This window comes from Gymnogyps californianus, chromosome 6, assembly GCF_018139145.2.
Source record: "Gymnogyps californianus isolate 813 chromosome 6, ASM1813914v2, whole genome shotgun sequence".
Classification (NCBI taxonomy): domain Eukaryota; kingdom Metazoa; phylum Chordata; class Aves; order Accipitriformes; family Cathartidae; genus Gymnogyps; species Gymnogyps californianus.
The window spans coordinates 30,856,317-30,880,629 of record NC_059476.1 but is presented as its reverse complement, the minus strand read 5'-3'; the positions used below and the strand labels follow the sequence as shown (position 1 = coordinate 30,880,629).

Genomic DNA, 24,313 nt, shown 5'->3' with positions numbered 1-24,313 from the left:
TTTTGAAAATAGATGGCTCATTGTAATGCTTGTCAACATAAAGCTGCACAGCTCTTCTAGACTAGGGATAAAGGATATGGATATTGTGTGAACTGCCCTCATGACGGCTGTCAGGTGCTTTTGGTTGCATGCCACTGTACTTTGCCCTCACTCCCAAGCAAACCTCCCAAATGTGTTACACTTCCGGTACTTTTTGTGGTGTGTATTAAAGTCTGTGATGCAGACTTTGCTCATTCCAAAACTACTTTTTCCATGAAAGTAGGCTACTACCCCAACCCCTTTGGATTTAGCAGACCTTTATTAGAATGAATATCGTGAACTTGTTGACTGCTTTTCTTCAAGTATCTTAAAAATTTCTGTGTCTAAACCTTATTTACTTTATCAATGCTGAGTCTAGTAACACAAGTCAGTCACAGGCAAGATTTCCAGTGGTGGTTCAGCATCTGACTCAAGTGCAATTAGTATCAACAGAATCTTTATGCATCAGGCTCTCAATATCTATTTTTGATGCTGTGTTAAAATGACTTTCTAATAGTTCATTGGGATAGTATGGGATAAGGTATGGTCCAATATGACTGCTAAATTCAGTTAGTTATAAAAGGTTTTCTTCAAGCAAAGAAGAGGTGTAAATAGGGCATAAAGTATTGAGTTTGATAGAATCTACTAATGATAGTTCTTTTTCCAGTTGGTAAAACAAAGCTGCATTCCTTTCCTTTCCCTCCTTTTTATGTAAGACATAACCTCACATCATGTGCTCCTATGAAGTCAGTGCAAACACGCAAAGGATAACAGGTTTGCCAAAGACATTTATTAACTCCTTAAATAATGAAGTTTTTCGTGATCCCTTTCTACTTTATGCACTTTTTCGATAGCTACTTGCTGTTTCCAAATTCAGGGGAAAAGGTCTTTCACTCAACCTGATGTTATCTTGCAACTTCATATTTTGAATTCCCACTGATCTCCTCTCTGCATCAATAAAACATCCATTTCATTTTACCCTCTCACTTAAGAATACTTCACTGGTTACTAATCTGTTTGCAAGGAACACGCAGAAAAAAGATCTGATAGGTTCTTGCCAGATGCCCCCATGGATTTCGTAAGACTGTATGGATTTGGTGGGAGCATATTAATCTTTGTAAAATATGCATTGGTACAAGCACAACAAAAAAAAGTGCAGTGCAAAGATGACAGAGCGCTCATGCACTCTGAATTTTCTCCAAGCAATCAATGCAGATTACTGACATACTTTTTTATATTCACAGCAAGAACTTTGCTAAATTGATGTATTATTATTCCTCTGCCTTCCTAATCCTCTCGTCTGATTCAGGTTTAACCAAATTGTCTTTGACTTTTTGTATTGAAAAACACCTTTAAATGACAAACTGCAGCATTTCAGCAGAAGCGGGCTGGGAATACAGCCACACAGGACTTCAGTTTGATATCACAGAAATGAGTGGTAATCTTGGTCCCCATGGGAAATGCTTCTCATCAGGGAAAGGAAACCAGAAAGCATATTGTCTGGAGACCTTCTAGTTGCAATTGTGTAAATTTGTTTTGATTTGGAAGCAGTGATTGGGAATACACCCCAGACTGTAAACAGGCACCTGGCATTGGCCACGGGAGGGATGATGCAGGGGACAAGCCCGCAGAGCAGTATGTGGACAGGTGTCAGCCCTTTGGGCAAGCCTGCGGCCACGTAAGAACCGTTCTGCTCAACAGTCTGGCAGTCTAACACGCTCCTCAATCCGATTTTCTCTGCAGCTGCCTCCAGAGCTGTTTGGAGGAAGAAGTAGTGGTGAAGGCCTGGGGATGGCCAAGGAGGCTTGGGAGAGGCAGGAGCCAGTGGCTGTGCTTTTGGGGAGTGAGCATGGCAGCTCTGGGTCTGGTGGGGAGGATGCAAGGGGCTCCAGAGTGGGGTTTGTGCTCTCTGCGGACAGGATGGGGGCCAGGGGTGGGAGGTGCTGCCTGTGCAGAGGAAGGTAGAGGAAGGGGCTTGCTTGCAAGTGCAGAGAGCCAAGATCAGGGATAATATCCAGGGAAAGCTCCTCGGCCATGCTTAGCCAAAGTGAAGGAGCTGTAAATCCAGTGGGAAGTAAGAAAGCAGGAGGAGCATCTTCAGAGTCAGAGCCAGAGCGGTACTGTGTGAAAATCCCTTCAAAAAAGGACGCAGGTCCCTCATCTCCTCCCCAAATGTCATGCGTTAACCCTGTGCTTGACTATACAAGGAAGTAATGCTGCCTGGGTTCAGACAGTCATTCACACCTGTGCCGTGGCCTGGTCTCCACACTGCGTGGCCACCTGAGACCAGGCTGCACCCGGGCTGGCTTTCCTGCACACCACTGCACTTTAGGCATTAGAGAGTTGAAACTTGCTGTAGAGTTGAGAAGCATCGCCTTTCCTTCCTACTGTTTGAGTTACCCCTCTAGAGACAGGTAGCTTAATTCATAGTAAATTGAATACATATTTGATAAATATATGTAAATCCACCCAGGACAGAAAATTAATAAAGTTACTAGAACATTAATTGCATCCTAGACTTCTTAGTCTTTGCTGGATACACCAATCATGATCTTTATCAGATATGTATAATTGTTGCCTTGATGTGTTACCTGTCTCTCAAAATGCATTTTAGACACCTATAAATAATATGTTTTGCTTTCGGTTAGCCTACTAATTTTAGGGTCATATACATATTCAGAATATAATGAAATATGCTATTGCTCTGTGCTGAATAGCGGCATATTTCAGGACTCGGAGGAGAAGGCAGTCCTACAGAATACACCTAACACTGGTTGTTTAGTTTGCCCTGCAGGGTTGAGGCCTTCCCACAGCATGCGGAATAATAACTCTTCCAGGAACTACAGTTCAAAGACCAGTACCCAGTTCTCAAAAGAAACTCTGCTTTCAAGAGCGGCTTTAGTTGTATTAAGAGAGGATTTGCACACCAGCTCTCCTTCTGTTTACTATTGCTCTTGTAAGGAAACAACGGGACTCTCTCCGAACCATTCCTCAATGAGTCTCTGCTGCTGACCATTTATGTAAATGAACTTCCAGGCCATGTATGACAAAAGCACCTCATTTTTCCTGTCACTGTGGTATTGTATATCTTGGTTGTCTTAGCAGTCTTCTACCAGTGTCTCTCTGTAGGGATTTGCCCAAATTTTCCGCTGATGACTTCCCTCACAAACATTACTTAAGCCTGAATTCTCCATAGCTTTCCTTGACTTCAGTATAAGATCTGTGTTTACATTGAGAGGGATTCATCACATCTAAATTTTTCCATATAAAAACCAAACGTGCTAATTACCTAGTCTAAGCTAGGCTTTCTCTACTGTTACCAGAGGGAATGGGCAGCTCCCAAGCATCACCTGTCTTAGGACAGGACAAATTGTGCTCTGGAGACACCTCTTCCTCTTCACTGACAGTTGAGAGAGCCCAGAGACTACTTCAGACTGATGCCTGCCTTTCAGCTGGCTATATTAAGGAGCAGTCCAATCATTTGTACCGGAACGTAAAAGATTTGGGGCTTTCCACTTCTTTTGAAGCTTGAGGTTAACTACAGTTGTTGCCTGCTCCTCTCTTCTTTAGGCTTCTTTCTTCTCCTGAAGGCTCCTATGGAAGCCTGACCAAATATACATTGTTTACAATAGATGTATCAAGGCCTCTTGTGTTATCCAAGTGCACTTTTTAGTACACATTAGGGACAATCAACAGAATTATTTATAAACTACACCTGTGAATTAACCAGGGCTTTCCCCCACATTTCCATAAAATAAATGTTACTATTTTTTTAAAGATTGCCTAATTGTTTTACCTTCTGTTATCCCATCCTTTGAGCTCAGTGTAATAAGCAATTTCTTCAAGCTGAGTTGCCTTTTATAATAGAGTGGAACAAGACTTGTAAAAACTACATTATGTTATCTCACAAAATGAAATTAATCATGATGAAGGCAAAGCCTTCAGTTGTGCTTTTGTTGTCATCTTTAATGTGAGAATGTTGCTGAATTATAGTTTGTTTTGTAGCTAGCTAATGAAGGAGGAGAGGAGTTTTCATAATGTGCCATATCAAAATGATAGTTCCAGGCTCTCTTATTCAGCTTTCAGTTGTTTTAGTCCTGGTAATTTTTTTCTTTTTACAGAAAACCCCCCAATCAGTTCCTGAATAGAATCTTTGGTAGGCAGAATCTCACCATAAAGCGGAAGTCTTGATTAGGAAATTGCTTTTCAGACAGACAAAATATATGAACCGCATGTTACATAGGTATCTTACAGGTAATCTACCAAGTTGGAATAAGAGAGAATGCCCAGGAAACAAACTGTTTTGCTTATTTTCCTCCAGTGAAATGAAGTAACCTGCCAAACACTTTACATGAGACATTGAAGCAAATATAAATGGTAATTTTCAAACTTTAATGGATGCATTTACCTAATAAGGTAGAAATGTCTAGAATTGTTGAGGTTAAAATACAGGCACTGAGAAGTAAACTGTCAAGAAAACAAGAGAAGCTTGGTATTTTTTTCCAATATATTGGTAAAAAAGCTTAATGTCCATTATGATAGATGATTAAACTCTCCCCAGATGACAGGACCTTCTGAGGACCTTGCACACCCCTTCGCTTCTGTGGGAATTCCTTAGGGAAAGCTCTCACCAAAACTTCATCTCATTATACATTTCTTGCAGGCTGCAGCACAAGTTCTACCTCCTGCTGTTGCCCTTGGAGCATCAGCCTTCCCCGTGTTTCTTCTGGTGTGAGTTGGCCTGTAGGACCGCTTTTGCTCTAGCAAAGATCCTCTGAAGTAAATTGAGTTTCTCTGAAGATGGGTCTGCATGGGTTTAATACTACTCTGTCCGCAGGCAGACAGGACAGGGAAGTCAGCGCTTAGAGGAAGCTCCTGATCATCGTAGGCTTCCCTCATCTTCCCAGGTTTCTTTCTCACTCTTATCTTGGTAAGGATAGGTGATCAAAATTAGGCCAGTTATATATCTTCAAGGGTTGATCAAATGAAGGATGGGCTGTAAAGCAAATCAGGACCAAAGTGCAGCACTTTTCCTTTTTGCCCTTCTGTGGGTCAGTAGGACAGTTGTGGAGAGGCTACCTGAGGCATGCCCTGATTTTCGGCTATTACCTCCCCAAACTCCTCCTCTTATTTCACAAATAATCATGTTTGAAAAAAAATGTATATAATGAAGCATTTAGTCCAAGAATAATCAGAATAAAAATAAGAATAATTACACAGGCAATGTAATTCTCCTATTATGACCCCACCACATGCATATATATACATACATTGCATCACTGAAGATAATAGATCGAGAGGAGCTTATTGCTCTGAGAAAAATAACGTTAAGAAAATAGAATACACCAGGGCAGAAGCTTTCCTTTTCCCTTTCTTCCTACCTTTTCTCCCTTCTTCTGTTTTCTTCTTTTTTTTCTATTTTTCTTGGTCCCTGTGTGTAAGACTTTACTTGCAGCTTCCAAGAGGTTTACTAGAAACTGCCACAAGGGCATGTACTTGGCCTACAAAATCTTGAGGCTGTAGGCAGGTAAATCAGAATAGGAAAGGTGCTGTTTATCAGACTGGAAAGAGGGCAGAGGGTTGCTGTGTAAAACATTATGCTCCATCTGCATTCAGGAGCCAGATAAACAGTGCGGGAAGTTTAATTCTTCTTGCATGCCTGAGGAAGCAAAATAAAACAGGCACTGTTTCCTAAGCAGAGGTGACTCTGCAGGGCTTAGACTAATACTATTAAGGTCCAAATCAGAAAAGGTTGTTGCAGTCAGCAATATTACTGTGTGACCCCCTCTGTCATGCAGCTAAGGACGCTAAGCCCAAAGTTAGCTCATTTTGTTAAACTGTAGGAACCTTACTGGATTTTAGGGAATGAAGATACAATAGAGAAGAGGGGCCAGGAATGTAAACCTAAAAAAAGTTTTACCCATTTAAAATACATATGTCAGATATGATTATGGTATGTCCAGTCATCAGAATGGACTACAGTGAACCGGTATGTGGCTGTGGCATCTCAGAGAAGAATAGTATTTTTTTCTGTGAGAATTATGCTGCTGGACATTACATTTATGTTGTTCTAGGTCTATGTTTTGGTAACTCTATGGGCATGTGCATGTGTGTACAGACATATAAATACTTCTCCAGTCTTACTCACTATGTATTTGGTTTCCCTCTTTAGAAGACTCGTAAAAATTCCCCTTTAGCTACTATTCTGATCAGAAATCAGTCAAGAGCTTATGGCTAGCAGAGCATATGTATTAATTTTTCTGTTCATGATAACTTAAGCTTTAAATCTAGATTTTTTTTTTTATATATATATGTACAAGTCAATGATACACTTGATTTATTTATATGTTTCTTTCCCTAATCTTTGTGTCATGTCTTCTTTGGCTGTGCTCCACTAGAGATACAGGTGTCGGTCTTTGATAAAAACTTTTAGAGTGCCTACGCCTTACTAGAGCTCCTGGGTGTTGTTTCAGTATAAATGTGAAATAGTAAGCACTTTGTAAACCACATATTCCAGCAGTGAGAATTTGCTGCAATGCTTCTCTTTTCCTCCTTTTCTTCCTCCCCCTACTACCAGCTGTAACGTCAACAGAGTTGGCATAGCAGAAAGCTGATAGATGACTCTAGCATGTATGAGTGATACTTGTTTTGAGCTTTAAAGGTCTTTTGTGTAACAAAACTAGTCGGAAACATCAGTATCCTCAAAAAGATTCACTCTGTGCAACTCAGTTGTGTTTTTCACATTTGTGTTATTTTTTTGACATTACCTTAGTGGATGGTTTTATGGTAGTTAAAGCATTTACTGACATGGAATTATACATATTTTCTGTGCATTTATTGTTTGTGGGTGGAAGCATCTTCCAGCTTCCATCTAGTGGGCAACACAAGTTCACTCTCTCATTAGTGCTCAAGACTAATAGCCTCAAAGACAGGTTTGCAGAGGGCTTTTAGAAAAGAGAGAGTTCATCTGCTGTTTTCCCTCTGCAGAGGAGTTTACAGAGAGTTTGTCCCAGAGAATTCTGCTCTGGGGTCCTGTATGTCTGACCCCAGTGGCATTTGCCTGTCCCTGTGGGACCTTTGGAGAAGAAGAGTAGAAGAGCCATGGCCATGGTGGCTGGCCCACTCCTCCTTTAAGGTGAGGCAAGAGTTAGTGTCACCTCCTCCACCCTGGGGCCAAACTTGCCTTGCTGCATACTGAGGGGATCATTCTCCCATTGGACCTGGAGGTCCTGGGTACGGTGGTGTCATGGACACCCAGCACTTTAAATTTGCATCAGTCATGACGAACCCAAAGGGAGGAGAGAGGGAGAGACCAGGTGGATTGGTGTACACCTCTGTCTTCTGCTAGAATTTGCCTCACTGACCATTGCTGGTTGCAATGTGGCCTTGTGAAGCGGCTTCTGCTGCGTGGACAGAAATGGGTCAAATGCTGTGCTCATAAGGGAGGTGTATGCATTTATCTCCCCCTTGGGTTAGAAGTCTGTACTCACTTCTGCTGTTCTGTGCTGGCTATAACAACCAAGGTAAATATATGCACAAAAGAAATACCACTGATAGACTTTTAATGCTCCATGCCAAAACCTGTTTGGGTTTATTTTACTTCTTCAGCACGCCTAGAGGTCTATTAATGACTTCAGTCCTATAGGTCTGGAGGAGCTGCCTTCATCAGCATTAAGTGCGAGATCCAATTTAGAATGATGTAATGCGTTAACGTGCTCTCAACTTGCATCAGTGGGAAGGATTTTCCACTTTACAAGATGTGCCCTGCCAGAAGCTTCTTGGAGATGCATTTACCTAATGAAATTGATTTAGTGTCTGGCCTGTGTTGCCTGCTAATAAAACCTTTCAGACAAAATCATGATAATAAGGTCTTTTATGGCTCTCATTTGTGATAAAATATGCTGTTTTATTTGCTTTATGCCATATTTCTCTAAGTATACGGGGAAAAGAAGTAAAAATAAATTCTGTCCAATGGCCATATTAAAAATGAGTGACTTAGTGGAGCATGCTGAGTTTGTCACTCAAGTTTTGCTTTTGAGCTTGTGAGTAGAATCTGCTGATAAAACATTTCTAGGTTCAAAAAGTCTATATGGCAAAAAATTGGAAACTATAATGCCAAGTAATTAACTTAATCTTATTAAAAACGAAACAAAAAAATTTCTCTAAATTATACCCCACTTAGGAAAGATAGGAAAGATTGCCATGTGCTGAACTTTGCTGACAGTAGACTTTGACCCCATTTGCTTTGCATTTACTTACACCAAAAATATAAACAGGGGATCTGGCTATTCTCAGAGAATGCAAAACGAATTCTTACACTTTTGCTGAATGACACTTGCTGGCTGCTTCTTTGTATGTTTTTTTCTCCAGCTGGTATTTTTAGCTTGATGCAGAGAAGAAACTGTTTTCTTCCTAAGTAAGCAGCAAGGGGCACTATTTTTATGATTTAGAGGGCAGAATTGTGCCCATGGAAGTAAAGGGCCTAACTCCCACTAGTTTCATTATGGAATGGAATTGGCTGTCATGAAAAAGATGTTTTTACTCTGCACTGGTACCTTTGGCACTTGCAAAAGATGATATTGATTTTAAAAAGTCTCATATAAATATCACCTGCACCTAGAAGGAAATTAGCTAATGAGTGTTCATTTTAAATTAAGTAGCATAATCTGTGAATAACTGTTCAGTAGTTGGGAGGAGGTAATACGCTTCAGCCTTAAAAATACCATGAAGACCTAGAACGCTGTTGCACTGCAAACAAATGCTTCAGGACAAACCAGAACTGTGTGTAAAAGTGAGTACATGGTCTGTTGAACACAGTAGCCAAATTTTGCTGCCAGTTTTATCTCTTCCATCTCACTGATTTAGGGAGGGAGCATGGATGTAACCAGAAGCAGCATCTTCTTGCAGCCCACTCGCCGATGCTGCCTTGTGCATGCTTGCAGTTCCTGTCATGCAGTCCCTGAAGTGCAAGTACTGGCATCTACCCTTATGTTTTCAGGCATCTTGTTTCATTGCCTTTGCTTTACCAATTCTCTCTCTTCTTTTCTGCCTGCTCCTTTCTGTTACACATATGAAGCCTGTGCACCAGGGGAACATATCTGCTCCTTGTGCACCAAGGCCTTCCTCCTCCTCCTTTTCCTCCTCCTCCAGCTCCTTATGTCCAAAGCCTACCTGAGGCGGTTTCCTCACCTCCTGATGAACCTCTTGTCGAGGTGAGGCCAGTCCCACACTCTTGGCCATTCAGACCAAGCCTAACATGGGTGTATTTGTAGCTTGACGGTTAACCCATCATTTGCATCATTTGATGGTGATGTATCAATGAAGGATTACAAGAGAATATAGCTAATGGGGAGGAAAACCTCAAACATGTAAGTGCTGATAAAACAGAACTGGGTTATTAGTTGACTGGTCCTTTTCCCTCCCTTTTCCACATGTCTCTGACACACTTGTGGATACATGTTAATATTACCACTGTTATTTATCTTGTTTTATTAATCTCTCAGCCTACCACTAGGTCTTTCTCTTTCTTGTTCAGAAGGGAGTCTGTCATGTTAACTAAATAGCAGCTTTCTTGACAAAGTGCATAGCATTAGCAGCTGTTAAGGCATGCTTTATTGATTGCTGCTGTTTTATATAAATTAAGTTTACTTCTACTGCTCCCGGCATTTAGTTGTAACTTAAATGTTTCATTTGTGAGGCAAAATTAAGGTTCATGAAAGCAAATCTTACCGTACAGTTACTGGCTGCTTTCTACAAGTTTATTACTCCAGAGCTCCAATGGAGGGAAACCACTTTATCAGATGCATTGAAAAAAATAGAGGCAAGAGGTTAATTATGTGAATTGCTTTTTCAAGTAGAATTTAACTTCAGTGGGGAGAGAGATGTTTCAGTCAATGTTGTGAGTATTGAGCTGAGGCAGAGTCTGGGCAGCAAGGCAAGTTGACCAATGAGTGCACTAAAAAACCCAATGAGCTTGGTCTTAGCTTGGAGATCATTAAGGGAACGGAGAAATCATTACATCTAGAAATGGGACCTAATGAAAGTCGATGAGAGAACAACTATGGATATTTAATGAGCAGCACTGCATCATGTTCTCATCTCTTCAGAAATAAATAATGAGATACTTGAATTTCTCTTTGAACAACAATAAATGTAGAATGTGAAAATAGCATGGGGAAAAATAATCCTTTGGGCCATCCTCTCAGTAAGTGATTTCTACAAGTCTTAATTAATTATCGGAGTGACTTGTGAAACAAGCTTATGCGAAACTGTGGCACCATAAAATGTCTGTTTAATAGTTAGCCCCAAACCACATCTAGATTACCTTGAAACTCTGAGAGTTCATTACCCAGAATTATTGAAAAATTGCCAGTGTAATTTCATTCTGCAAAGAACACAGGATGAATTCTGCATGAAAACAGCGATACACCAGAAATCCTGGTAAGCAATCTTTGTTAGGAACAATGCCTTATACTGTTGCTGTAACATACTCATTAACCTTCAGGTAGTTTGTACGTAGGAATAGGTATGTTATTGCTGCACTTCTGACTGGTAACTTCTGATTACATATTTGAAAGGAAAAGCAAAATCAACAGGTTCACAACAGGGAGGAGTGTTGGAAAGGAGAGGTGGGAGGTGAACTCTGGAGCTGGACCTACTTCAGCCAGTTTATCCCATAGGGATCCTCCTCACACAGGCAAATCCTCGGCCTGGGCAGGAGAGCCGGGGGCAGTGGGGAAGCAGTGGAGATGTGAGGGTAGTTACACCATGTAGCCTTCTGCATCCAGGTTAGCTGGGGAACTGGGCTCCCTTAATTCCCTCTGTTGCTAACAGGAAAAGAGACCAGCTTCAGCAACAGGCAACTCAAGTTGCCCATGTTACGCTTATTTTGGAACATCCTGTCCATCTTGACAGCTACCTTGGACTAGTCTTTTGTTAGGGATCTGAGATGGCTGCACAAGCATGGAAGAGATTTGAGTTTTAAGGAGTAACATCCACAGCAGCTCTTCAAAATATGTCTGTCTTATAGCACTCTCAGGTGGAAGCTTTGCACGTTGAATGGTCTGTGGTGGGGTTTGTTTGTTTGTTTGTTTGTTTAAATCTTTTCTTCTAACCTCCAAAATGTCTTTTGGGCTAGATTGTTCGTATTTCTTCCTTGGCTTTATGGCAGTTCATATGGTTTGATTCTTCTATGCATCTCTGCAGAAGGGCAGCTGTAGATACAACCAAGCTTTTAAGAAGGTGCAGAGCTGTAGTTGTCCCCTAGGGAAATCTGAATTTAGATGGTTATCTACAAGAGGTGGACAGAAGAGCTGTGGCATCTTCAGACAGTGACAGAAGAGACTGTGATGGGCACTTTTTCTGATCGGTATGACTATAATTAAGATCCAAGAAAACCTAATTTTTAGAGAAATCTTTGTGGTTGTAATTCCTTTCCCCTTCTTCTCCGACCTTAGGTAAAGAAAAGGGGAAGCTGGGAAGTGACCGATGCTGAAAGGCCGACAGGATGCCGGGTGGTTTCTGCCTCAATCAGCCACATTTCATCCCACACTCCCATTTCTTTGGGTGAAGCAGATGGCAGAGTTCCTATTGAGTTAACAGGGTCCAGGATTTTAGTAGAATTGCTCATGTTTTACACTGGAGTGAGGCATCTGGGACTCTCCCCTGTAACACTGCTGGGCACTGAGGCTTTCCTGAGCTCCAGAACTGGAAGAGAAATATTTTCCTAAAGCATCTCTGAAGGAGTAGTGTCTGGTTAGTGCTTTATCGCTAGCTGTTCAGCTCCATTCAGTTACTCCTCATTTCTGTTAACTTTTAACTTGTGTTTTATGTTTTGTGTCTGACACAGGGGTCAATTTTTCTGCCAAAGCTATAATGCAGTATGGCTGGGAAGTGGGGGAGTAGCAATCTGATCAGGTTGAAAGTAATCATCTATTAGTTTCTCCAAAGCTTTTTACTTTTAAGAGAGTGTTGCACATTTTGTGGTGCGAGTGATTTATATACTTTCACACTCAACAGAAAATAATAGTCTTTATAAACATGAGATGTCCTTGCTAGTATGAATAGAATTCTGCCCCCGTCTCAAGTAGCAACTTCTTAAGCTTTATATTTGTGCATATTTGCGCTCTACTTTTCTCACATGTATTGTGTTCTTTGGAGTCAGATGAAGACTGCTAAAACATGGGTGGTCTCCATGAGCTTTGCAGTTATGGCTGCCTTTGCTAACAGAAATAACTGTCTTCAAGGCGAGTGGACAAAAATAATTTGACACTTGGTCCTAGGCTGTCCTTAAGACAGAGCTGAGCTTTTCTTAGCATTCCTGAAGCTGTCCCATGGCCCTGCATCAGGTGGCGCTCCCAAAAATGGTCCCTCATCTGGGCTTTGCTGTATCAGCAAGTCAGAGCACAGGTGTGTGCTAGCCCTGATATAAACAGAAATATGTGTGTATTTACTGGGTTATTCATTGTTTATTAATATCAGGCATGTTGCCAACAGTTCAATAATTGCTTGATCAAACTAGGAGTTTTTTAAAGAAAAGAAAACCTTTTAATAGTATTACTATATATTTTTAGTATTCTTATATAGGAAGCTTACGTTCCATTAGCGCAAGAAATTGTTTTTAAGCATTCCCAATTGCCTGTGAGGAAGTAAATTATTGCTAATTCCTGGTCAGATAACAGTTATCTTGCCTGTGATGCAGGTCCCCAAAAAGTGTGTTTGCTTTTTTCTTGCACAAGAACCACAGATTGCCCGAGGAGGGTGTTTTGATGGGGCTCCCTGAGGGAAGAAATGCTGTCAGTACGGTTCCAGGAAGCAATAAGCACCTTCATGAAAATAACTCAAGTCCCCATCCTTAATCCCTGCCTATCCTTTTTTATCTGATGGACTCAGCGAGGGCTGGAAGATCACAGTGTGGCTGAAAACAAAAGGGAGTTAACAAGATGTGACCCGTCAATGGATAAAACAATAGGCGAAACCTTCCACGTTGTCTAGTGCCCAGGTGTCCTTCCCATGCACAGGTAGCCATGTGGATCGTGGTGAGTTTGCTCTGCTGCTTAACGCTCGGAGGGCTGCCACGGGCGGGTGGCTCGTGCCCATCACAGTGCAGCTGCGCCTTCCACAGCCTCAGCGAAGGGACGAAAGCCAGGTATGCTGATACTCTCCCCAGGGGGGTTGCCACTCTTTCTCTGGGTGTCGGGGATTTTATTTCTTCTCCTCTGTAAGGATGCTCGGAGGAGAAAATATTGTGTTCAGACTTCATGTCCATTATTTTTCCAGTCGCTTTGCACTCTAGCTTTATGTGCAGAGGATTAGCTTCTGAAAACACAGTAAGCTGATTTCAGAGAAAGCGTTGGGGCATCTCCTGTGTGAGAACAGAAGTGACATAATTACTGCTGGTGCAATGGCAAAAAGGGAATAAAATTTAAACAGCGTTTTATTTTTTTTACCTTTATGCTGAAAATGCTAGTTTTAAAAGGCTTTATTCTGCTCTGCTCGTTTGTTTCTAAAGTGTAACTAGATTTGGTTTATGTTGTGGTACCAAAAACTGCAATTCCATTTACTTAAAAAATCCTTCAGTTGGAGATTTTAGGCAAAGCGATAGACTCTAGATGAGAATGAACAAAAAAAGAGATAATAATAATAATAATAAAAATAAAATAAGATAATTCTCAGACTGGAAACTTTCAGTTAAAAAGGAAGACAAGACCAGAAGGACATCCATTTTTGAATGCAACGCCATTGTACAGACATTTCTCTGGAGGATTGTAATAAAAAGGTCTTTCTGAAGGGTAATCACAAAGTAATGATCTGACTTAATGAAATACAGGCTACATTTTTATAAGGTATGGTTCACAGTAGATGAGGTTTTGTGACAGAGATACAGTATTTGCAAAATCCTTTGGAAGAAATTTTTTCTACCACAGTACTGAAATGAAAGGCTGTCCCCTGTATTTTGGATCCCCATGAAATATATCTACTTTCTTATCTCTTTTATGGTGCTATAGATTTAATACCAGAAACTTTCCCAGCAAGAAGTGTGGTAGAGACACAAGTAGTCTGCAATTGTTAAAAGGGAGTGCAATAGCGGGAGAGCCAATTATTGCTCCATAAATGTCACAGTTCCCAGAGGAATTTCAGTGACTGGAAAAAGCTGTAGTGTGTTTTGGTAAGATACATAATAAAGCAAATATCCATTAGTCCCTTAAGGAGCATAATGTCACCTTTTTTTCTGCATTATGATTCATATTTCTTGCTAGTAGAAGGAGATTATCCCATAGATTAAATGTTTAGTGCTCACTGACATTGTTTAGGGACACTGTGAGAAGCACACTGTTTTGCTGCCATAGTGTCTCTGTTACCAAACATTTTATGTCATGCCTACACACAAAAAAAATGTTTTATTGAAAGAGGATTTCTGGATTTTTCTTATTTGATAGATTTTTCTCTTCCTCAAAATTTCAACTTTCAGCTGAGGGTGGGCAGGATTTAATGCCACAATAAAAGCACTGGATGAGAGTAGTATACTATGCTTTGATTACAAATTAACAATTTAACTGTAGGCTCAAATAACATTTACCTCCGGGAAACTTGCATGAGCAGTTCAGCGATGTTATTTGTTTTTGTTGATAGTAGAGGAATAATTGCTTTCAGCCAAAACCAGTCTGGTTTTGGCAGCTTTGTGATATTCTGTTTATCAGCCAGGCAGTGTGATGATAAGAAAATGTTACTTGACTGATCACATTACATTTCTTGCGGTATCTTGTTTAGCATGTGGAGTGGGACATGCCTATCTAAGGTGTTACCTTTTGCAAGGTGGCTTTGTATTTTGTTAAGAACTTGCCTTTCTGTCCTTCCTGATAGGCAAATTAAAGTGCAGTCTGAGAGACCTATTTTGTCTCCCTTCATTCCTCATGTCTCTCTACAATCCCATATCTTGGCAAAGTCAAAGTCACAATTTTTTGTACAAAGGCTGAGAAAATGCAGCGTAGGGTTTTCATGATTTGACCTCTAGAGATTAGAAATGGGAAGGAACGATTAAGACACAAAAATCTGCCTTGCTTTTAGTATAGTATTTTCCAAAGAGTTAATTTTCTGCACTTTCATAACTGTACATGCCTGCAGTACAGTGACTGGTACCCGTCTGTACACACCTTCCAGACTATTTCATAGTAAAGCAGAGCTTGCTGTAGTGTATTTCCGGTGAGCTGTTAGCTGACTTTCTTATCCTCATTTCATGAACCAAAGATCCTGTGCCGTATTTAATCTGTATTACTTCCTGCCATCCCACATGTCAGTAAGGCTTCTTTTTGTATGTCTTTCATTGTGCGGTTTATGGATCCTTTTGTTTTAATATGCACTAGAATCCTCGGTTGTGCATGAATGTTGTCACTGCTGCCTATCATAAGTACTCTAAAAAAAATTGAAAGAAAAAAAAGCAGGAACGCTATATGGGCCAGACTCAGACTCACGCCACTCCAGAAGAGGCACAACACTGCAATCTCTGCAGTCAAAAGGTACATATGAATTACTGCAAGTTGATGTACTTACGGTGATGATGTAGAGATCAGCAGCAAGTAAGAAATGACAAGAAGAAATCTTGTGAAAAAAGAAAGGCAGATCAAAATCTTGCATTAAAATAAAGTTTCAAAACCTTTTCAAAATGCAAGAAAGTCACATCTGTGTTTGTGTTTGTGTTTCCCCACCAGGACAGTGCTGTGTAATGACCCGGAGATGACCCTCACTCCTGTGAACATCCCTGTAGATACGTCCAAGCTTCGGATAGAAAAGACAGCCATCCGCAGGGTGCCAGGAGAGGCTTTCCACGCGCTCCACAACCTGGAGTACCTCTGGATGCCCTATAACTCCCTGGCCAGCCTCAGTGGGATCACCTTCAAGGGCCTTCGTCGCTTGCAGGAGCTGAGGCTGGATGGGAACAACTTAATATCATTCCCCTGGGAAACCCTGGCTGACATGCCACAGCTAAGGCTTCTGGATTTACACAACAACGAACTTACCTCAATCCCTCCCGATGCTGCTCGTTATGTCAAGAATATCACGTACCTGGACCTGTCTAGCAATAAGCTGATGACTCTTCCTCAGGCTCTTATTGCCACCTGGGCCAACCTCCAGGCCGTTCCTTACTTCCCCAACGATAACTCCAAGATCATCCTAGGTAAGAGAAGTGCCTGTCATTTTGCAGGGGGCACAAATATCAAGAGCTCTGCATCTTATTGCAGCATTTTCACCCACTGTGGTTACCACAGCAAGTACACTGCTGTGTACAATTTAATGCCCCATATAAAATGTGCAAATTCATTTACATATTAACAAACTCACCTCAGGCTCTCCACACCTGGCTTATTACACCATAAGCTTCATTACTTGCTTGAATCTTTGTAACACAAAACTGGTGACTCTTGCTCAAGCTCTTTTTATTTATTGACGCTGCCATTTTTGACAGAAATACAAATATGATTAGAGCTCCACATCATTCATGTGCTCTTTTCTAATAACAGTTACTATGGAATCAATCCATTTTAAGCAGCATTAAATAAAAAGATGGATATTTATTACATCCAAATTAAAGAGGAATAAAGCCATCACGGAGCATAAAATCTGGGTCAGGACTGCCAGTTTGTCTCTTTCCAGAGCCTTGTTTATCTGTTCACATAGAATTAAACCCTAGTATCCCCAAAGCCACCAACATAGTGCTGCCTTCAAGGGCAGCTATAAAGTTACAAGAATCCACTTTTTGGTGACAATTCTGGGCTCCACTCAGAAGTATGGCTTTGGGGCAACTGTCCATTTTTGTGTCAGAGGGCACATTACAGATGACTGTCTTGAATCCTCTCAGTTGCAGTATCCCCAGATGAGGTTTTGAGCACATTTACTAGTTCAGGGGATTACTACTCAGCCTTTTAGCCATCGTGCACTGGTTCAAATCCATGGCAGGTTGACGATGGTTCAGAGTTGTTGCCATCTGCTGTCTTCACTTGCAATGAGCTGACCCAGCTCCACTGACTGTGTTTGATCTGTGGGGTGTGTGCATCTGCATGTACTGCCTCTGCAGCCACGGATGTGAGTTTAGGCATTTGCTGATAATCTCACCAGAGACATCGCAAGTTTTGTCTCACTCTGGGAAGTACCCACTGCTCTTTGTTCTCTGGATAAATTTAGGGAGGTAAAGTTTTTACAACCACATTGCAGTGGAAAGAGACACAAGCCTTTAAAAATATTCAAATTGCCACCTACAAAGCTTTTAGTGTCCTTAGCAGATGTTGTTTAAGGTTTCATTAGCGTCAGGAGAGGAGCAGGTGTTTCGTCATCTTGTTTTGCCAGATGCACTATCAGCTTCTTTAAACCAAAGCTGGCTGTTTGGGATTGCCCATTTCATTTGTGACAGGACAAGACACGGCCTAGATCATACTCTTTTCTTTATTTATTTTTTAGAGTCAAGTTGCATGTAAAAATGTTATTCCATTCAATATAGATTAGGAGAGTATTTTGTCGAGAACAGATCATGCCTTGATGCTCATGGCCAACCTGAGTGTTTACGTAGCCAGCTGTGTACAGGTTGCTTGTGCCAGGATCCTAAAAAATTCATGCAGGCAAATGAGTATAATGCTAAGATTAACACAGTAATGTATAGACACTCCAGCTCCTAGGTCCTATCCTGCTGACACCCATAGGGACCAGGTATATGAAACGCATGTCCCTCGCAGGAGCAGAATGGGAGAACACAGCTGCACGTTTCCATTTCACTCTGCTCGTGACTGTTTCTCATGGAGGCATAAAAAAATCCATGAATAATAAAGAGTCAGCCCAGTCCCTTCCTTTGTCTACAGTGCATCATTGTGACTCCTCATCAGAGCCCTTGCTTGTAGACTACTTCAAGAAGTACTTCCAGGGGTAGTTTGCTGGCTGCAAGCTTTTGCACATGAGGATTGCCCACGTGAGCCCACAGGACTGTGCTGTGCAGGGCAGCAAAGGGCTCACTGGGGCTTTGGGGGTGCCACGGCATCAAGTGGGGCTGGGGCACCTGCAGGGAATCTGGAATAAATTGTTACCTATCTAGTTCATGAAGTCAGAAGTAAGCTGCTAGCAAAAATGCCATAAAACAACAAAGCCAAGCTGAACTTTCATTCTTTATTTAGTCCTCTTAACTTTATTATATTAATTTATAAGAAGTGCTCTCCCGCCAAGGCCCACCACTTTCAGATCCCCTTCCAAGCCCAGGGAAGATGGTATGCAACGGTCTCAGAAGAGATTTTTCAGCAGAATCTTTAAAACAGTTTATTTGAGGCCTCAGGGGCTTTTGATCGACCCCGTGTTACTGTTGACTAGCAAATTCAAGCAGCCCCTTGGTGCTCCTGGAGCCTTGTGGTGCACCCTCTGTGCTTGTGTCAAAACTTGGCTCTTGCCGGAAAGCCGCTGCTTGCATGACTACTGCTGCAGTGTGCCAGGGGCCAGCAAGAGTGGGCACCATAGGGTGGGCAGCTGTCGTTTCCTCCTGCCAGGAATCGAGGGAGTATTAGTACTCTTTACTTTTAGGCAGTTGCCAGCCCCAAGCCATGTCCTTGGGCTGCCTGCGGAAAAGAGGAGTTGAAGCTCCCTTGGAGGGAGCAGAGCTCACTCCCATGGCAGGCAGGAGGCCTGGGATGCCGTGCTCCTGGCTTAGGCTTCAAATGCGTGCCTGGGGTTAGATGGTATAAATATCCCTAGTGCCAATTCTGCTAGCTAAAGTCATTAGAGACCATACACTGTCCATAGGACAGGTGAATGTGAATATATGTAAGTAGGACGACACAGATTTAATCAGAATGCAGCAACTTCTGTTCATGGATATGCATTGCTCTAGTTCCAATTTTGCTTTTTCAGTACCATCTTCACAGGTCTATTTTTAATAGAGTAATGTCTCATTTTTTCAGAAATTGAGTTCAAAAGGCACACACTGGGATAGCAGAAAAAAGAAAAAGAGAAACATTCTGGGACTCTGAAACAGGGGTGTATACTTCAATATACCCCTTTCTATGTGTATATTCTTAATATAGTTATTGTCTATTTATGTTCTTTTATATACCATAACATATATATTCTTCAATTTAATCCTTAAAACAGTTCTTTCATCTTATCAAGTGTAAATTAGTATTTCAGGAAAAAGAACTGATTACTAAAAGAATGAAAATAATAACTTAGGATAACAGGGCTGGAAGAGAACTCTTACAGTCAAGTAGGATCACCTACACCTATTGCAGGCCTGACAGTTGGCATGGCAATCTGGCTAATATTTTAATAATCTCCAGTGAGAAGACTTTCCTGGCCTCTCTAAGGAAGAGACTCCATAGTCTCTTCATACCAAAAAAATCCACCCCCCAAACCAACAAACTCTCCCCCCATGGCTACTTGTTTTTTCCATCCTGGAACCAAATGTGTTTATAATAACTTCTCATTTTGCTTCTTTATGTGCATAAATGGCGATATTTTCATGATATGAATAATCCTCCTTTGTACTTAAAGAATCTGATTTCAGCTCCAGATTTTGAGATACTTTAGCAAGCCATATTTATTCCCTTCTACTAACTGGCCACTATGGGATCCATCAAGCTCAGCCAACAGCAGCGGGAGGCTGTCAGGACATCCCCCCCGCCCCCGCATACCCCTGCATATGCACAGGCAGTCCTTGCTGGGCAGATTAGGAGCCTATCACAGTTTGTCCTGCTGAAAAATAGAAACAGAAGTGGCAGAAACAAAAGGTGCATTTGGAGTGACTTAGTGCTCTGATTTATTTTGACAGGCTTGCAAGACAATCCTTGGGTATGTGACTGCAGTCTGTATGAAATGGTCCATTTCCTAAATTTCCAGTCTCCTAACATAGCATTCATCGAACCCAGGCTGAAATGCTTCACCCCCCGGAGCCTTGCAGGAGTCTTCTTCAGCCAAGTCGAGCTAAGGAAGTGTCAAAGCCCCGTTGTACATACGTCCGTAGCCAAAGTAAAGACCATCCTGGGCAGCACTGTGCTACTGCGATGTGGGACCACAGGGGTGCCCATTCCTGAGCTCAGCTGGAGAAGAGCTGATGGTGCTCAACTAAACGGCACAGGTGGGTTTGGTTTAAGCTTTTATTGTAGACATGGAACGAGTGAGGGAGACCTGCACCTTTATTTTCTACAGATTGTTCAGCAAATGGAAGCTTCTATGACAATAGATCCTTCCCACTGATAAAAGACCCCCAAAAAAGAAAGTGGTGCAAAATTAAGATTCGCTATAATTCACAATAGTATCACGTGTCATTCACTATTGCATTGTGATTTTCTATAGACTATAAAATCACTTACATGTTATGTAAATATCATCAGATAAATGTATACTATCATGTGTAAAAGGTTGGTTTTGCTTTGTTTCATAACAGTTGTGGTGGTGGGACAAGTCAAGGGGTTTTCTGCAAATCTGTTGGAGCTGAAGAAATTAAATATGTCCAGCTGTAGCAAGAGGCTGTTTTAAGTTAGTTATTTAGTTATTCAGTCACTGAAAAGGCTTCCCACTGAATTATTTTATGGGTCTTCGAGACTAATGATGAGTGACTGTTAATCAGTTAGTAAACATCTCTGGCAGAGAGATGTCTGATGTGAAATCAACTGGATTCAAATCTGCTGTGGCAAAGAAAGAAAAGGTTGCAAATATGCAACATTACTGATATATTAAAAGAGAAAAAAGCCACTAAACTGCTGAAGGATACAATACTTCAGTGACAATGCTTCCAAGAAATTATTCATTTCTGATGGATTGACAAGGTCTCTTGGGAAAACGCTCTGTGGGAGAAACACTGACGAGGTCCCTCTCTGTGCTCACCCCTCTTGTGGAGGAAGCCTTCAAACAGCCACTGTTTTTGTGACTGATCATGTTTTCATTTCCATTCACAAGAATGGTTGGACCTAAAATTGCAGTGTTTGTCCTTTAATGCGTGGGGAATTTAGGGAAGAAACCTTTGCTGCACTCAAGGCAATCATCCCTAGAGGTTTTAGGTCAGGACCTGAAGCTTCATCCCTCCAACCTCCCCTGAATGCACTGTATCCCAGGCCTGGCCCTGACTTTCACAGAGGGTCTAAACTCAGCAGATAAATCACTAAGTATGGGGTCTGATCTTCAAAGGGTTACAGGGCTCCTCGGTGCACAGAAACAGGGGAGTGAGCACTTTTCTTTCACAGCAGTAGAACCATTTGTAATAAATATCCTTTTTTGGGATCTGCACAAGTCATTGCTCTGTTGTGCATGATGTGCAGGATGTAGCAGAGCGGCTCCTCATAATGACAATGTCTACCCATTGTGCTGCAAACATCCCTCCTACACTTGAAAGAGAGCCACAAAAAAAATAAAACAGAGAATGCTTTCCTGAAAGCGTATGTTGAGTTTACTTTGAGCTACAACTGAGAAAGATGTATTTTGTGCCCCATTAAATCAGACTTTAGCACCTTTCAATAAAAAGTTGGCTGAAAATACACATTATTTCTCAGCAATGGCAGCTTCTGTGCCAATGCTATAATATGACTATTTGAAATGTTGGTGTTCTGAATAGAAAGGAGTGAGAAACAGCCCACAGTCTCTATGTATGGGGAAGTGCCATAGGAAGACCAGTAGCTTTATGTTTTTTAATATACCCATTCAGTAAATAATTAAACTGAAAAAGTAACTTCTGCTGCTATTGTATTTCACTGCCATTGGAACGTGCCCTGGTTGCCAAGGCTGGATCCTGATGCCGTGAGGGCTTGGGAGAAGTTTGCATCCTGTCTTACCTTTGCCTTTCAGACATCTCCCTGGATTACCTTTCAATGGGAAAGGGCAGAAATAGTACGTGCTCATCCTAAGGAGGCTGGTCAAATAATGAAGAAGGTGCTTTACCCTTCTGCATGATCCCAGCTCTTTTTTTGTGTACAAATAGAAAAAGGCAAAAAAAGCTAGTTTTAGCCTCCTGGTAAACCAAATGAGAAAAATCAACACTCAGCTGTGTACATATCGTTCAGTGGTAAGTGATCAGACTTCCCTGTGTTTGGCTCAATGCAAAAACCTGCACTAATTTAGCAGTAAAAGGGATATTATTTTTCGGCTCTTTTTCTCCATGTATGCTAGACTAGTCCATATATGGTTTTTAGAAGAAAATCTCCACTGTTTGTATTTTCTGTGACTCACAGGACTGCATCTAATGTTCAAATAGCTCATGTTACCGCCTACTCCTTCCACTCTTTTAAGTATTGTAACTACATAAGAGCTTTTAAGCTTTTTTTTTTTTTTAAATGGAAGAACCTTTCCTGTTTCGTTTTCAAACTGTACATCAGTTTGGAGGAAATAGCATCAAATGCTTCATTCAGTCTGAAGCAGTGTAAATCCCAACATAACCTAATTTTAGTGTTACTGTCCTTTTCTTGGATTTACTTTGATTTTGTAATGTTCTTGGTGGCAAAAAGAAATGATGATTCTACTGTGTCGAGCAGACATTTGGCTGATTGAATCTTAATATTTTACAAAACATGTTATTAATTCTATTGATTATTGCCTATTTATTTTACATTTTTCCTTCCTTGCAGTTCACCAAGAGATTTCCAGTGATGGGATGAGCTGGTCTATTCTGGGCCTGCCTGTTGTCTCTTATCTTGACTCTGGAGAGTACATCTGTAAAGCAAAGAATTTTCTTGGGGCAACAGAGGCGTTCATATCTCTCATCATCACAGACTCAGAAAGCACAGATGACCCCAACTCTAACGCCAAAGGCACATGGAGCGGGAAGGCAAGCGGGATGGAAGCAGCTGCCTACAATGACAAGCTAGTGGCAAGGTATGTTATCACCACCTCCACCGTGCCTACCCTGGGGGCTGGAGTGGGCACCGGAGAGGGCCTCCTCCTCCCAGATGTGGCACAAGATAGCAACCCCAGAAACCTGCTGGTGAGCCCGCCTACTGGTCAGCAGGAGCCGGAGCGAATGGTGAGGTCCGTCAGGGTGATAGGAGACACCGACCAGAGTATCACCCTGGCCTGGAAGGCACCTCTAGCAAAGAACACGACAGTGTTCAGTGTCCTCTACGCCGTCTTTGGAGAGAGAGACATGCGGCGGATCAACGTGGAGCCAGGGAAGACCAAGGTCACCATTTATGGGCTGCTGCCAAAGACCAAATACATCATGTGTGTCTGCGTGAAAGGGCTGATCCCCAGGAAGGAGCAATGCATCATATTTTCCACAGACGAAGTTGCCAGCGCAGGAGGGACCCAGAAGCTCATCAATGTGGTTGTCATCAGTGTGGCCTGTGTCATTGCTGTTCCTCTGACGTTGGTGGTCTGCTGCGGAGCACTGAAAAGGCGCTGCAAAAAATGCTTTGTGCGGAAACCCAAGGAAATTCAGGAGTCCTATGTCACCTTTGAAAGCCTGTCTCCTGGGACCAAGGCGAAAGGCGTGGAAGGAGAATACTTGACTAGACATACCCCCGATGAGTCGAACCGGCTGCTGTCTGCCCGATCTAGCGTGGACTCAGAAGCAATACCAAAGACAGAGGGGCAACCTAACGAATACTTTTGCTGATAGTAAATAGGCTGATTGTCGACTCGCTAGGTGGAAAGCCCGTGGCTGTATATACAACTCTGCTCCAGGACTGCAGGCCACCCTGTCAATGCTTCTGTCTCTGACATGTTCTGGAGGAGGATGCAAGAGGGTAGATGGTGCCCAAGCTTTACAGAAACATGTTGCTCGTCCCACTTGGGGTTTTCTGTTTTGTACCCAGTGAAGAGCTTCTGTGATAATGGCCTCGTTCTCCTGGACCACTTTTATTTTCGTAAAATGAAGCGTGCACACTGAGTGTGAGGACATTACGCAACATTTCTGAGCGCGCTCTACTTGGTGTTGTTTAGTACCTGCTCTGCAATACGCTAGGTATTTTATTCTCAGCTCTTTTGATGTTCTCTTGGTTGACAAACAAGGGAGTGTTTAGTAATTTTAATATAAATTTCTATGAAGGTGAAGATTGAGGGTCTCACCTTTTACATCCCCCATGTTTGCATGAAACACGCAGCTTGATGCTTAATAGATCACTAGATGTACAGCAACCCTTTCTAGTATGTCCAACATAATAACAACTCTATGCTCTGAATTCAGAGAAATGTGCAAAGGAGATGCTAGAAATCAAAAGACAAAACCCAATCCACTCCTAAGAATACATAATAGCATTTTGTGACCGCATTTTGGCCCTTTACACAGTATTCTTAAGATTTTCTTGAACAACGGTACCGCACAGGTCTTTCAGTATCAGTCCTA

At 41.8% G+C, this 24,313-nt stretch overlaps 1 protein-coding gene across 1 annotated transcript; it reads left to right on the top strand.

Moving 5' to 3' along the window:
* Positions 1-13,043: 13,043 nt before the first annotated feature.
* Positions 13,044-23,746, top strand: LRIT1 (leucine rich repeat, Ig-like and transmembrane domains 1). The gene is made up of 4 exons (XM_050899372.1): positions 13,044-13,165; positions 15,726-16,192; positions 19,814-20,119; positions 22,599-23,746. Exons 1-4 carry the CDS (start codon positions 13,044-13,046, stop codon positions 23,582-23,584), a joined length of 1,881 nt encoding a protein of 626 aa, XP_050755329.1. The 3' UTR covers positions 23,585-23,746.
* Positions 23,747-24,313: the final 567 nt, after the last annotated feature.